Raw genomic sequence first — 16,754 nt, 5'->3', positions numbered from 1 at the left:
ATATCCATAACTCTTTAAAGTAGAGCTATTTGAGGATTTTACGCGAGGAAGTAAAACAAAGAACTTTCTTTTTTATTTTAGCCTAGAATTTCCATTTATTTGCCTTTTTTTATTTCACGGGCGAGATTATTCGCAATATATTTTCTCGAATGTTGATCTATTGTTTTATCTTTTTTTCTTTTCTATCTATTTTTTTTTATTTAAAAAAAAAATCCAGAAGACAATAGAAATCCCGCACACATGAATTCAACAATTTCTCTCTTTCTCTAGCGGAATTTTTTAAATAACTTGATAAAAGGGGTCAATTTTCGATTTCTGTCGCAAACACGAACGATTCATTCTATTTTTTACGAACATGCTATACCGTATCAAATGCACAAGTGTTCCGTTGCAATTCACTATATTCCCCGAGCGCGGCTCTCGTGCGTTAAAAATTGGTCAAAGCCAAGTATTTCAAATATAGAACGTATATGTCTCGCGTAAAAATGGGAGCACACGCGTGACGGAGCACGCGGAGAATTGGCTTCGGTCGTTCTGCATCCGTCGTCCATCATGTAACACAAGGAGATTTGTCAGGTTTGGCTCGACGTTGGGCTCAGGTTACTTGCGATGCATTCACGATACATCCTTGCAGACTGCAGCTGTATATTATAGACCTTACGATCGTTCACAGTATCCTTTCCCGAGACAAATGATCGATCTTTGGAATAAAAATCTAGTTTTATCCTCTCTCGTGATAGATAAATCTTCAACGTTTCTTCGCCAAAAGAGTGCACGATTATCAGCTCGAGATATAATTTTCGCGAAATATTTCAAATGCAATAATTTACATTGCTTGGACAGTTTTTAGTGCATTATTACGTAAATGCATTAGCTAACATAGCGCAAGGAAAACGAGGCCGTAACCGGTGGCCATAACAGTTATAGCCAATTACGATACCCGCGATGCGCGAAGAATATGAGAGGTGGAGAGGCATATATCAGTAGCGCGAAACAATTTCGATATTTGCGGTATGCAACGGCGATGCGGTTTATGGGTGCAATTCGGCGCACCACCGTATGCACCGCAGCTTTGTATTTCCGCCTCTTTCGCTATTTCTCGCCGTCTGGGCAGACAGTATAACGCGATACATTCCTCCAGTCAAGCTATATATCGCGAAGTATAAAGAAGATAAGGCCTTATATATAAATTGTTATTGTAAAACATTTGTATTATTAATTTACCGTGAATTTATTCTAAACAATCTCTTTAAGGAGGCGATATTATAATGTATAATAGTTTTCATCGCATGGTTGTATGCAATAAATATCATTGTTGACTGTGACAATATTGTCTATTCGAATGACGACATCGTAAGGATCAATTAAAATTTTTCGCAGCGACACTTTGCGGTAATCGGTTTCCGGTCAACCGGAAAGTTTCGGTCGAAGCTTTCGGACGAGCCGAGTATAGACTAGTCAGAAACAATCTATCTCTCTATCGTTCTATTCCAATCTCTCTATTGTTGAATATGCGCAATGTAACGTTTATCACGCGTTCCATTCGCGCGATTAAACATCCTCGTCGTGAAACCGAATTTCGAATCGATCGTTGACGCCGATTTACGATTATGCTTATTCACGGTTTTCAATTCATGTATTAATCGCGCTCTTTATCGCGCAGAACGTACTATTTTATTACATGCCATCATGCTTTCCGTCGTGGTCGGATAAATTGGTTTTAAATCAAGAATCATTAGTCTTGCAAATATATTGTTTCATGCAATATAGCAACGAATTTATTATATATATTTCTCTAAATTCTTATCTTCTCTTCTCTTTGAGGAAAAAATGTTAAATAAATTTTAAGTTTTTGTTTTTCGTATATAAATTTATACTCTATATACTTTGGTCTTCGTACTGAAGGCGACGTAAAGTGCCGCAGCAAATTCTGTTAGCTCAGAGCGTTCGATGGCCTCAAAGTGACCCCTCGCGTTTACTATGGGCGTCCTTTTAGCGGTGCAATACCGCCCTCGCAAATTGAAATTCTCGCCGAATCACCGGAGCGACGTGAAGTGCCGTATATCCTTTGGCGAAGATAGCGGAGACAGCAAGTCCATCGGCAATCGGCCAGTCGTTGGACAGGCGTCGCTGGATAGCTTTATGACTCGATTGATTATCGTCTGGCGATGCGGGAGATATGCAGATGCGTGATGCAGACGAGGTCAAGACTTTTTATATCGAAATGAATCGCTATCAAGGCCCGAAGTACGTGCATCAGTGGAATATCACGCAATAATTTTATATGGCCTCGTCACATTCAACACATCTCATAAATTGTCGATAGAATATGTACAGCACCATAAATACATTTGTTGGACCATTCAGCAATCCTTTCAGGATGTCGCTTATGAAATTCAGTGACGATTCTTTCGAAAAATGCGTCTGACAATGAGTAGCAGCGTAGAGTCGTGGAAGGAGAAAACACCTCCAATGGTCAGACAGAAAGTATTTACGATTTTATTTCGATTAATTGATCATAGAACTTATGATATTACGACTTAAAAGATAAGAATAATTAATTTAATAATAATAATAATAGAATAATCATATTTATTTTAATTATAAGGTAACAATGTTTTATAAATATGTATATAGCAAATATTAAATAATACGCACGCTTTTGACATTATCGTTCAACTATACTATCACTTAATACGCTGTAACCGCAAAACGGGAAATCATTAATATCGTAAATTTGCCGATCGAATTCGTGCGTGGTATTCACGGATCAGTGAATTTTGTACTAGCGGATTAATTCTCTGGCGGTGCAATCGATCTCTGTCTAGCTATTAAATTTTTCGTGGACGTGTTATAACATCCGCGATTTTTTTGCCTTTGCTCAATTATTTTCATTTTACCCGATAATAATTTTTTCTATCGAAGCAGCAAACATCAATGCGGGAAAACTCGTTAGCTCTTTGATGGCTATTACGTCAAGCGTTATTTACAATGGACGTTGCTGCTGCGGTAAATTACGTTCGTACAAGTTTTTTTTTTAAGATAAATTATTTTGCCTGAGAATCATATTCATGATTGATTAAAAGTATATAATTGATAATGACATTCAAAAGAAATTAAATAGTATACGATAGAAAAATTACGTATTAAATTTTTTGTTTCTATATGATTATACATATGTAACTACTGTTTGGCTGACACATGATTTATATTATCTACTCACGTCTGATAAAAATGTTGATTATTTACTTAAAAACAGATATTCTCCAATTTCAGGAAACAAACAAACAAAGCTACAAAATATCCACAAATCAAAACATACAGAGCATAATTTATAATGCAGTACAGCACAATATAAGCACCATAGTATTAAGAAAGTTTTAAGTACGTAAATGCTGAATCAAGTTCGACGCAATGTTCGTCGTGGAATGATGTTAAAGCGACTCGATAAGTCCTAAAGGAAATTCAAGCGGTTACGACTGTAAGGGGAGGGATAGACAGAGGGAGGGATTTGAGGACATGTTCTCGTTCCGACCGTATTAGGGAATTTCTCTTCTCTGTATTGCGCTGCATTCAGCGTAAATTAGAATGCTGCGGTGACGCAGCCGTGAGTGCGCGTATTACCGGTATTAGTGTGTGCCGCACGGTTCGCAACTGATTAGACCCAATTTAATGCTCTGCTCGCTCTCCTTGGGTTTCAGATCTGGACACGATGCTGTATGGATACACTAACGGCATATACGTGCTGGACCACACGCCCGAGTCCTTGCCGGTGAGTACGGTAATTTGGCGTGTAATGAGCCGCTTAGCCACACCTGTTATTGCGATCCGTTCATGATCCGCTTCGCGAGGAGACGTTTCCTTTTATAGATCCTTATAATTTAAATAATGTGAATCGTGCACTGATATGTATTGTTTTGCTGATTGTCATTTCTTTAAAATGTGCGTATTGATAAGATAAATAAAGCAAGCAAAAAAATAATTAATTATATTTAGATGTTTAATAGTATTAATTGTACTATTTTTGGGTCAAATCGTTTTCTTTCTTTGTATGGAACGATTGTGTTACGGCTTAACTTACGATGTCCACATATTTGAGGAAAATCAACTTGGCAAACAAGCTATCGCGAATGCGTGTAATGCAATATATAATTAGACCATTAACCGCAAACGTCGCAGAACGCACCGTTTGCCGTAACTGTTATTGTCTGTTAGTGATAATGTAAAATCCTATAGTCGAAATGGTAAGCAGATTAGATAACAGTGTACACATACTGTTCAAGTGTACTGTCGTCAATATTACTTTCACCTAATCGTAAGATTAATTACATATAACGATAAAAACTATTTATTTGAAAATGCGATGATTTGTACATGTAATTAGAGAAATTCCAATCTTTTACGTGATTTATATCTGCAAACTAAGCAATTATTTGGCAACTATTATTCCACGTTCTAATGGATATGAGATTCACGATTAGATTCATCAATTATTACCATAATTGCATAGCCAAACTCTGTATTGTACTATGCATAATAACATGAATTTCAATCTCGATAACCGATTAATCGAATACTCATGACGTAATTAATCAAACAATCGTTTAATCGTAATTTTCTGATTTTACGTAAGATTTCATGGATCGACAGGAATAATATTCAATTACGATTTATTAAATCAAATTACAATTAAATTATAATTAAATTTGACGAAAAGAAACACGTTGATACTGTTACTAATTAGATCAAAGTATGTATAATCGGTTTCTATTTTTAAAATTATCCATGTAATAAGACTGTGAATCTTATTTATATTCTTCGAATTTATTGATAAATAGCTATATTGTTATTAAATAACTATTCTCCCTAGAACAGTTTATGCATACAAATCAGTTTAGAAATTATTATGTAGACTTGTATGGATGTAGTTATTCATAGATAATATTTATTACTGTCATATATACATGGAGCAGGAATAATTATTATGACCAATGTAAACGCATAGTTTATTGCTGATATAAATCTTTATTATTAAATTAAACTACTCATCACATTGAACGTAAAAAAATTGTAATTATTCATGCAGTGAATAAATTGAAATAAATATATATATTTGAAACATAATATAACATAAAATGATATATATATATTTGAAACATGATATGAATATATAATTTCACACACATTTTTGATTAAATAATATACTATAAATAAAATTATTTAACTGTGACATTTCTTTCTATTACACGTATAAATTAATATAACTTCTACAAAAAAAAACCTTCTTAACAAATACTCGAAAAAAGAAATATACATAGATATAAAAAAATATTTCCGATACACACTTTTTTTACTTTATTTATTTTATAATCAATCTTGATATACATATATTTGTTACAATAATTATATTGAAACAACATAAAGTTAGTTTAAATTATTTAATATATTACGAGGGATATTATTATAAACATTATTAAAATATTTATACGTTATTTCATAGCGCGTTGTTCGTATTCCTCGCGAAAACAATAATCGTAATAATCGCCGCGAAAACAATGCCTATCATAATCGCGGCCACACATAATGACGTAGCGCGTAAATTGATACGAACTCGATCGGCGCGATTGTATCAACGATATGTATTTTATTATTATTCGAACAATCTATTGGCAATAGCGATATTAACAAATGTGATGACAATACATTCGGGAATGTTCCGTAGATGTTGCAAAAGAATAGCTAAACGTGTTGTTATTCAGGATAGAAATATTTTGTTGCCGATAAAAGTTTATTTGTTTGGATTTGCGCAGCAACTTTAGTAAATTCATTGCATTAATTAGTGCAAAATTATTGATGCGATGCGAAGATGTTCGCGCGCAAGTTACTGCAATTATCGAGACACGCATATATATATGCCGGTACAAAAAAATAAAAAGAAATAAACGTGATTTGTAATTTACACGATTTGCATCGAAGCGTAGAAAAATGCATTAATTAAGTGAATATTGTATCCGTATCAAATAAAATTCTTTTCATGCATTGTTACGCGCGCTATTTTTACGCGTTCTATAAAAATATATCGAAACAGATTTGTTTCGATATATTTTTATAGAACGCGTACGTTGTCTTGTTCGTTATCTCATATATATTTGTATTAGAGTGTTTTATATACATGAAATGTTTCATATAAATTTATGATATATACATAGCATCTATTTCTTCGTTGAGAGACAGAAATATATATTAGTAATTCTCTATAAATAAAGTAAAAATCATTGTGATGGACGATATATTTTAATCAAATATAATCGTTGATAGATCTGCTAGAATTTTCTCATAAATTATTGTCAACGATCTAGCAGAATCGCAGATAATACCTACGCCATTCGCACGTGACAATTGTCGCTTCCGTGGAGTACAAAGGAGGCGGATCACCGTCAACGAGATACGTGCGAGATACGTGCAGACTCGGTTTAAGGAGGGTTAATAAAAACTTCGGTTTCAATAAAAACGGATTTGCCATGCGCGAACTTTATTAATTTGATCGCGTAAACGCATGATGCCGACCCGCGGTATTAATCGGCTAAAAATTCCAGACTAATAACGTTCTCCCATTACTCGTCCATCGGCGTGATGAAACGGGCGTAATTATCCTGTTTCGTAAATCGTCGTGTGTGTCTCTCCTATGTACGAGCTTTTACCGAACTCTCCTTTTGTCTCCGTCCCTTTATCGAAAGTTTCCCACAGTTCCTGTCGGTATTAATTAACTTAATTAGCTGGACTCTCTTCATTAGCGGCAGCTTCCTCTCGATGGTTTCTGTTGACAACGGGGTTACAATGAAGGGTATTAACGAACGTAGAAAGGAAAGGGAGAGGATGAACATTGTGCTGTTGAGCGAGCAGGAGTATTTGTATTGTATTATCGTTGATCCTCTAGTAGAGAATGATAAACGATAATTCTGAAGAAAAGACCGAAAAAGCCCGTACGCGAGCTACAGAAAATGAGGCGCATTTACTATTTAATGACATTACATTGCACTGCACGGGAAATATTTACTGTTGACACAGAAGGGAATAAAATCGCAAAATAATGCGGCACATTTGAAATGCGCTCCATAAATTATATAATCTCTGATAAGAGAGATAGCTTTATGCGATATAATGTTGATATAACAGCATCGATTCGATATTTAGAAAACTGATGTACGTTAATAAAAACATACGACAGGAAGTTTTATCGAAAAGCTATTATTGTAGATTTATACAGGAGCTATCACATTTTTATTATACAATATTAAAATTTTCATTTTTAATATGTTCATTAATACGTAAGATTGATTAATTAAGAAACGAAAGTATAAAATCCTATTTTTTCATTCTCTTTCTTTATAAATTAAAAAGCCTTTTTTCTGAATTACAGTAAATATATTTATTAAAATAGTTATATAATAATAACTGCAATACTAGTTAATATTTAATTGGTGTGTTATAATAAAAAATTACAAATTTAAATTTAGCAAGCTTATAAATTAATAAAAATAAATAAATAAAAAATTAATTTCAGTTTTTTATATTATTATACAATAATGATTTTGTTCCATTTTTCAAACTTCCTGGCTTCCTCTTTTTAGTTAAAATTAGCATAGTTTTTGATTTGTGGATTTATTGTATATCGGTTGATAGTTGCAAGTTATTAGAACGATTTGTGGATAATTAAGTTAGCCGAGGTAAATCGGATTGGTCACCGTTATGAACTATCGATTGTTAAATTCTCTTGTATTACTCTTGCTTTATCTGATTTTCCACCCGTCAACTGTTTACATCCAATCAATACTTGAAGTTAATTAACCAAAGCGGAAATTTGCACGAAATTTAATCTCCATATCACCAAACGATCGATTCTAGCAAATAATGACCTTTTTCAATGAGATAAATATTTTATTAATCGATAATTGGCGTTGTAAAATGAATGAATAAGAATAATATTTTGCTTATTAATAAGAGAATTGGGATTTCAAAAATATTTTTAAAAAGATTTGTTGAAAAAAATCAATTCTTTGTATAATATGTTATTTATTTGAGAGATTCTATGGTTATTCCAATATATCTATGGCTTTACTCCAACAGGATGTTTCTCCACTCGATCTTGTAAAAAGAAATATAGTGAATAATATATCGCAGACTATCTCTTGACTATATTTTTTAACATCAAATAAAAATTATTTTGCCGCAACACACGTGAACTTCTTTCGTAGAATTCGATTTCTCATGGCAAAAATTCTTCGTCAGTAGTTCTATGTAAGCCCGCCCTTTCGACCGGGTTATCTATCAGCGTTGAAGGATACGAGGAAAGTTCACGCGCGGCTGAAAATACATAGATGGGATATGCGTCCCGAGGGACTAGCCTGGGATCCCCTGTCTTCTCCTGTACATTTGGTACATCGAATCAGCTTGGTGCTTGTTATCGTCTCCCATTTGATCTCTTTGTCATTTGCCATCGACTTCTTTCGTCTGCTGTCAGCTATCCTGAAGATGACGTTTCCTTTAGGCGTCGTTCTTGAACACGATAAGATAAAAATTGGCCGTCGTCGCCGTGAAAAGAAAAATGGCTTTACGGCCGAAAAGAAAGCTTTTCTTCCCGGAATATAATCGCACGAGATGGAGACTTGGTGGCGGTAAAGGGTTAAGGATGCTTTCTCCAAGGGGATGGCTTTTTATTTCTTTTTTATAGTAGATAATATTAAAGGTGGGCGTGAGAAACTTGCGTGAGCGCGTAAAAAGTACTTATTTTTGTGTTATTTTTATGGTCTTAAATCTCAGCGCAAAAATTTCCGAGTAATATTTCGCATTTCTCTTTATTCGACAAATTTTCCCAAATATGGTAAACTTTGAATGCAGTTAGATTATTTGTCGCGAATCAATTATATGTTTGTTTTCATGAAAGTTATTATCAGAAATTCACGTCACATTAAATAAATATATGATAAAATTCTGCATTTTCTATGCCTGAATATATCCAACTGAAAAAATTTATTACTTTGTATAATTATTGCAAGATGAATGAGATATAAAACTTATCAGATAGATATGACGTATCTCTCTGTTTTGCTGCATTGAGATATTAATACAAAATATTTTACAATAGATTAAATTATGATATTGTTGAACAATAAACAATGCTGAACGATAATTATACGCTTTTATCAAAGTTTCTGGTGACATTAATGTACCGACATTTTCGTTAAAATTGTGCTAACCGCATCTCTCTCAATGGGATACTCAACAAGAAGACAAGATGCACTTCCTGCCGACAAAGGAGTCACTCAAGTGACTCTCTCCTGTATTTCACCGTGAACTTTCTGGCAGGATGCAGTTCGATCACTATTAATTAGAACAGTAATTGAAAGCCAGTTGGTGTCAAAGTCTATGATGCGTTTATTTATTGAATCAAATTTATATTTATATGAATTTATAGTGCTCTTTAATATTGTTTTGATATTTATGTAATATATATTTCTATAATTTTTATTTTATATATACATATATATTAAAAAAAGAGTAAAAAAGAAAAAATATGCTGACACATTTTTTATGCTTTTTTGCACTTGAAGTTACATGATCTTAATAATTAATATTGATGATGACGTATCTATGAGACAATTTGCAATCGATGATAATTTCATCTAAACATCTTACCAGTATTGAATTGTTGTAAGAATTTATTGTGTTCGCCTGTGATAGTTATATTTTCCACAATCCGGAATAATACGAGATTATTTAACAAATCCTAGTTGCATCGAATATGGTATCTCGCTGACTTTTCCAGGGAGTTTCATTTCCCTCCTTGAAACCATTCTAAATGTTGGTTGAGATACATTAAACGTGGAGCTTAAGCCGTTTCGACTGCGCTCGTAGACGAAGCTTGCTGCACTCGCTAAGAGCGCATCTTGCATTTTAGCAAAAGTTCACAGTGTATAGTTGCAGTTTGCAAAGCTGTCAGTCTGCACTGCGGAGAGAGTGCTTTTAAAACCTCGTGGCTTCCGTCCTGATTTCGCTGATCGCAACAAGTCTCAATGAGATTTTCAGCAAACTTGATGAAAAAAGGCTTCTTAACGAAAATATGACGTAAGCCAGCTTTTGGCTAGCCAGACAATAGCGGAGAGTGCGAAGTATAATTACTGTTTTTTCGACGTACTTATGGAATGGTATTGATGCCAAAGTTATAAAGTTAGGTAAAAGCAGAAAATTCACGCGCAAGGCGGAAATTGAGATATCTTTACCCGAACTTCTCTAATTTCTCAAGTTGAATCCAATTATTCGATTCCAATTATTTTCTTCCGGTGGAAGGATTCGGGGATGGGCAATATGAAAGCGGGTTTATTACTCGAACACACTCATTTCAGCGACCGATTTTTAATGATCTGCACGCAATTAAGTAAGCTGTTCTTTAAATATCATCATCATCTGAATCTGTGGTTGGGTTTTTAGTATTGTTGTCTTGCGCGTGAGAAGTTTTCCCTCATAAAAAATGATAAAAGATACGTTGTTCCATATTTTTAATGATATGCTTGCAGTTTGCCTCTGACTGTAAGGAACGAGTTCAGGCTGCGACTAAAATATTTTTTCAAATATGGAAGTTTGATCATTAGAAGCAGCCTTACAAAGTAAAATTCGCAGACGAGTGTTGTGACATATAGTTCCACACTTTTAATAACGCGTCTATACTCATATACTTTGGTTTCGAAATATGCTTTATACTGCAAAAAGATGAAACTGCAATGTAAAACTGCCACAGAATGTCCTACATTTTTATGCGGATATATTCGTCGCGAGAGACAGAGAGTACTATTAAAAAATAAAATTTCAACACGAAGAAATTTGTATAACCGGGCAATTTTAATAATATGCTCCCACGTTTCGAAAATTAAAAATACGAAAGGATATCGTAATATTTTTTGCTGCAGAAAATGCTGGGAGATAATATTCACGAACATTGCATTTAGAATGTAACAATTTTAATAACACATATCCGGGAGTATTTCTACCGTCTCGGAGATTTGCTGCACGTTTCTCGTTGTCATAATACTCGTGGTACATTCGCCGTTGTTAGAAAAGTCTTTCGCCTGAGGGCGCGTCATGAATGAGGTTCTCGACGATCCGTAACGAATGAGATTCCGGAAAAGGAGATTTTCGTGAGAGGGTGTTATCTTGTTAGACGGACGGAACCCCTTTGGTTCTATAACAAGCACCGTTTTTAATATGCCCCGTTGGACATTATCCGGGTAATTCAAAATTACATTGTGCCTTGTATAATAAAGCTTAACCGCCGTCTTTTAAATTTCCGAGAGAGGAACGCGAATATAATAGGATTTTACATTATCTAAAAATAATGATAAAAAAGACAATATGTTATGTATCTTTGACATGTAAAATACTTTCTTTATAAATCATTTATATGAATTTTGATAATAAAATGTAAATAAGTGATACCACCACTTTTTATTAACCGTCAATTGCGTGTGTGCTCTGAATTTAAATGTATAACTTATACGCGATACCATATGAATAGCATTTTCACTAATTAGCGAATTATGATTGTAGGACATGGATATGCTGCAACTGTTCGCGTCTCCGGCAGGTCGAGCGTTGCTCACGAGCGACAATCGGCCAAGGGGATCAACGTCAACCTCCTCCTTATCTCGAGATTCCTCGTCGAGGCTGAAGGGCGGCAGAAGATCATCGGGCAACGGCACAGTCAGCGCACCAACGTCGCCACCAAGACGACGGAAGTCAAGCGCAGAACTCTATAAAGAGGCGGTCGAGATTCTTGGCCTCACTTGCTCACTAACCGATAGTTGCCGATGTATCGATTGCCAGGTAATTATTCACGATTAAAACGATCAATACACATTTTATCACAATGTTTAATTTTAAGAATTTCTCAATAATTCTTAAATCTTAAATCTTAAGATTTTTTTTAGAGTGAAATGTACTTGAAGTTACAATGTCATAATTTTTCATAGTTAACAAAGTCACGGAACAAACTCGGCAAGATACTTTAGTAATATATTGTAGTTGTTGCTCCGCCTGCAAAGTTAGACTTTTTTACATTGGTACACGGTTCGTTGCATTTGATTAGAAACATTTTATTTCAGCCATTTTGCAAGTTGACAATTAAGAATTCTCTGCTTGAATTATTAACTGAGAAATGTTAAATGTAAATTCAATTAAAATTCATACAGTTTATTTTTTTAAACCAATTATACCGCGCACGTGATAGCTGCAGACACAACAAAACAATACACGACAATATACAAGCAAATAAAGTCGATACTAGCTAGTTTGCGTATTAATTGGATAGCTCTGTTACGGATTATTCGTCGTGGAATAAAACTTTTTGCTGTTTTATTTTAGTTTGCACTTCTAGGTTCGTTAGTTTATATCGTTATAATTGGAAAATTATGATTCTATTAAAATAACAAGACCGTTGAATTAAATTTGATCAGCGCTGTGTAAAATTTTTTGTTGAAATTAAGTAATTAAGTTTTTAAATTAACTAGGAATAATTAATTAAATTTTTTCAAACTAGTTAGACATTTCAAAATCATATTACATAAGGAAAACATTGATTTAATAACATTTTTTTTTATTATATTGAAATAAAAAAATATAATAATATTATTATGCATATAGTAAAAAAAATAATTATAGTATTTAAAATTAAAAAGCTACTTTAGAATATTATAAAACCTATTTTATGTACACTGGGGAATATCGCTTGATTGAGATCCTAATCGGCCTTAAATACATTGTACTACTGTAACTCAATGCTGATATTCGCTATTTTCTTTGTGCAGAGCAACTATTTCAACTGCGAAGACGATTGTGCCGACGCCGGTACAGAATTGGCTGCAGGCACTCCTATTTTATTGGACCACGCTCTGTCGCATCATCTGACTGTGTGTTCCATACAGTAGCAGGCGACCAGCAGACAAAGACTTCGAAATCGGCCCTCTGTTAATCCGCTCTGCCACATGTTCTAGAAGAGGAAGATGACATTATTGGCGTGTTGACTTCTTTCGGCAATTATACAACATTCACGTTAAAATCAGCAGAAATCAGCGAGACTGAGAGCAAACAGAGCGGCAACGATATTACACAGCAATCGAACATATAACGGGAAAATGGAATTGTTTATTTTTTGTTCCATAAAGTTCATGCAAATATACATTCGCTTGACAAATAATTTATCTAACAATTAAACGATTGGACGATTATTTGCTCAACATGTGTACATCGGACAAACGCAAAAGTGGTGTTCGCAGAAAAATTTTCATCCAAACACATCCGAATATAATTCTTTCGTAATAATAATACATCATGAATATCGACGAATTTATAACGTAAGTGATTATAGAGTTGATCTTTGGTATTATTATTTGAAAATGTTTCATATCATTTTTTTTATTCCATATTATTTTAGTGACACAACGACTTTCACGTTTGTATTTTTGAAAATTTAATTTTCGAAAATTGCGTTTAGAAACGACGAGAAAGTACGGTTCAAAAATTAGATAAATAAAACTATGCCAAATAGCGCCAAATTTACGATAGGATATCTTAATTAATAATTAGCCTGTGCCGCGTTTGATCATCCATGGGATAAACGTATCGATACTATTTAATCGAATTGCCCACACATGCGCGGTATATGAATTCTATATTATATACATACATGTGTGTATGTGTGTATACAAACGTGCATATTATATTTACACTATATGTTTTATTATTAATATTTACTTAAGAGTCTAGCGAAATGCGATTGTGGAACAGTAAAGTGCTCGTAGCTAGATAAAAAGAGATGATCCAGGTGGTGGGAATGAATTTGCTCGAAATTATGTATAGATTTTACATACCTGTCATGCAGTTGATTATGTGTCTGATTAAGTCTTCTAAAGAGTAAATCTTCTTCTACCGAGAATTCTTCATGTTGAGTTAAGGAGGCGCGAGTAACGATATAAGTAGATATGCTTATATACGAGCAGAAGTTTCCTCAATCTTCAGAACTTGCATTGCGCGAAAATATAATGCGATTGCAATGTAAAACAATGTATTGTCGGAAATTTTTTATCGTTATATAAGCATAGTTTTCGTGAAACAATTAAGTAATAAAATACAGAAGATTGAGGACACATATACACCACTTCTCGTAGCATATAATTGTAATTGTAAGTGATGTAACGATAACCAAAGTGTTAGGCCTGAATTACGTTGTGCACTTCGAGTTGAATGACGCAAATTAGAGAGACATGAATGAGAGCAAGCATCGTTCTCACCGTGGAGAGATTAAAAAAAGCTTAACAATATACGGAAGCAGGATTTTGAAGAGGGTCAAGTGCCAAATATGTAACTCGTTGCTAAGCTTGCCAGATAAATAATCGAATTGTTAAGAAAACTTTCGCGTGTATATTGATTAAAACGTTGCGCTATATATTCGAACACTCCGACAAAATTTTATACCAAACTGGAGTAAAATATTTACTTCCAGATTTAATCTATAGGAACCCGCGCGATAAACATTCTGCTCGCAAAACTTTTCGGCTGTGTATCAAATTTTTAGTTTGTTGAATAACATGTGGCGTTTTATTGAATCATCGCATTCTGTCTTTTAAATCATATAATTATACAATACTGTATCTTTTAAACATTTTGTAATTTATAAGGTTTTTAAAAAGTAAAATAATTGAATTCTAAGTTATTTACAGGAATACCTCTAGAAAAAAAATTTTAAGCGAAAGATGTTTAATAATTGATGAAGAAGCTACTATTGTACAATTTCTATGCATTTTGTCTGATAAAACTTTCATTATGCCTAATTAAATACGAACATTTCGAATTTGATATTTAAATGTGCTATTACTATTAATTGCATTTAAAGCGTTAATTATTCCTCACGTAATTCTGTGTTTCCAATTTAATTTAATTTTTATCTCTATTATTTATAGATAGTCCGTGTGGTATTATAGGTTCTAGATGAGACAAATCTAGTCCTTGCTCGTCCAAAGAAATATCCATATGCCATGGAACAATGGAATTCTTGCGTAAAAGCAAATGTGAGAAATTCATTATCAGAACAAAATAGAGCGCGATATTTTTGTCTTTTAAGAATTTTATTTTTGTCTTTTAGAATTTTATAATTTTGCAGAAATCTGTAATCTTACTATGGTCATGTTTTGCGACAAGATATCATCGATAGTAAACGTAATAAAAATAGTCATGACGACCTAGCCAGCAACGTCAAGATTCTTCTGATTCGTTAAACAAGTAGGTTTCGTGTTCTTCTTAAACTATACGCGATTTATTGTCATCGTGGTTAAAATTATGAAAATAGAGAATCTTTCTGAAAATAATGTAATTTCCTTTCAGATGTGTGTGAAAAAAGGCACAACTCTGCGAAATCGTCACCGGAGATACAATAACTGTCTTTAGTGATCGAATTTTCCATTGGAAAAACGCTCTAAAAACAAAGCTATAGATTTTATACAAATGTCACGTAAAATTAAAGTAGTATAGGTCAAGTACATGCAGAATCCGTGCATCATATTATAATTTTCGTCAGCTACAAAAAAAAGGTTAAGAATCTTTCATTTCAATGACGTAATGAGGAGATCTCTATTATGCTGGAAAGTGTCTAAAATAAATGATTGATTATACCAGATGGCATTTTCTTCTCCGTGCATTAATGGTTGATTGATCAACAGCGGCGGATACCAGATGACATTCATTGATGTACCTTTTTTCACTTCAAGATAATGATTATTTATCTTCATTAAGAAGGCGCGCTATAGCAAAGTGTTGGTATGATTGAGATATTATCACTAATGTTATTAGGTATAGATAAGAAGAAAAGGAGCAATCTTTAAGTAGATGCGAAGTGGGAGAAAGCCACGAAATTAGAATCTTATTCTTATGATTAATATATCAATTAAGATATTCTGTAAAATCTAATTTTTTGTTTCTAACTTTGTAAGAGACTGTTGCATATAAAAATTTATTATTATTATGTGTATACACTTATAAAGTATTATTATTTTAAACATGTTTAGTATAAAATTATGTTTACTACAATTAAATATACATAATATTGTATTATTGCTTGTAGATTGTCAAGATATATAAGATTATTAATATTTTGTATTTCGGGGGCTTTCTTCCGCATACATCCGCAGTCAATCAAGTTTTAGAATGCACATCCGTTACGTCGGATTGGCTTCTTCTCATCGACGAAAGTAACAGCGCAATTAATAATCTTTTCAAATATATTCGAGAGTCGCGAGAAATCTCGCGAGGGTATGTAATGCAAAATCTGTGGCTTCTAACCATTTTATAGTAATATAAATTGCGAGGAAAAGTACGAGAAGAAAATCCTCGCGAGTCGCTATGGCGTACTCTTGAGTAAGAGAGACTATTATTAAAGTACGATACAATATACTTGACTCTCGTTTTAATATTTTGCACATTTTTAATTATCCTTAATTGTCCTTCCATCCTCTGCCTGCAATAACAAAAATCTTAAATTCCTTAAATCTATACATAAATCTATTTAGAATCTTTTTCGGTAGTATAATTATGTACATAAATATAATCTCATACATTAATAAAGACATCAATATATTTTTTTTTATAAAAATATAATTTTATAATAAATCTATTATGAACAAAGCTGCTTATCAGAACTTATATCAGAACCA

General features: G+C 33.3%; 1 protein-coding gene across 3 annotated transcripts in view; it reads left to right on the top strand.

Annotated features, from left to right (window-relative positions):
• The window catches only part of LOC115240229, a 139,046-nt gene extending 122,554 nt beyond the window's left edge, over window positions 1-16,492 (top strand). For all 3 annotated transcript variants that reach the window (XM_029815259.1, XM_029815258.1, XM_029815257.1), the window contains 3 exons: window positions 3,702-3,772; window positions 11,602-11,877; window positions 12,858-16,492. In XM_029815259.1, coding sequence (XP_029671119.1) covers window positions 3,702-3,772; window positions 11,602-11,877; window positions 12,858-12,977 — 467 coding nt within the window. In that variant the 3' untranslated portion in view covers window positions 12,978-16,492. The remainder of the gene's footprint in view (window positions 1-3,701; window positions 3,773-11,601; window positions 11,878-12,857) is intronic.
• Window positions 16,493-16,754: the final 262 nt, after the last annotated feature.

This window comes from Formica exsecta, unplaced genomic scaffold (assembly GCF_003651465.1).
Source record: "Formica exsecta isolate Colony F162 unplaced genomic scaffold, ASM365146v1 scaffold421, whole genome shotgun sequence".
In the NCBI taxonomy this organism is placed as follows: Eukaryota; Metazoa; Arthropoda; class Insecta; order Hymenoptera; family Formicidae; genus Formica; species Formica exsecta.
The sequence above is the reverse complement of the archived record's forward strand: the minus strand, read 5'-3'. Positions and strand labels throughout refer to the sequence as shown.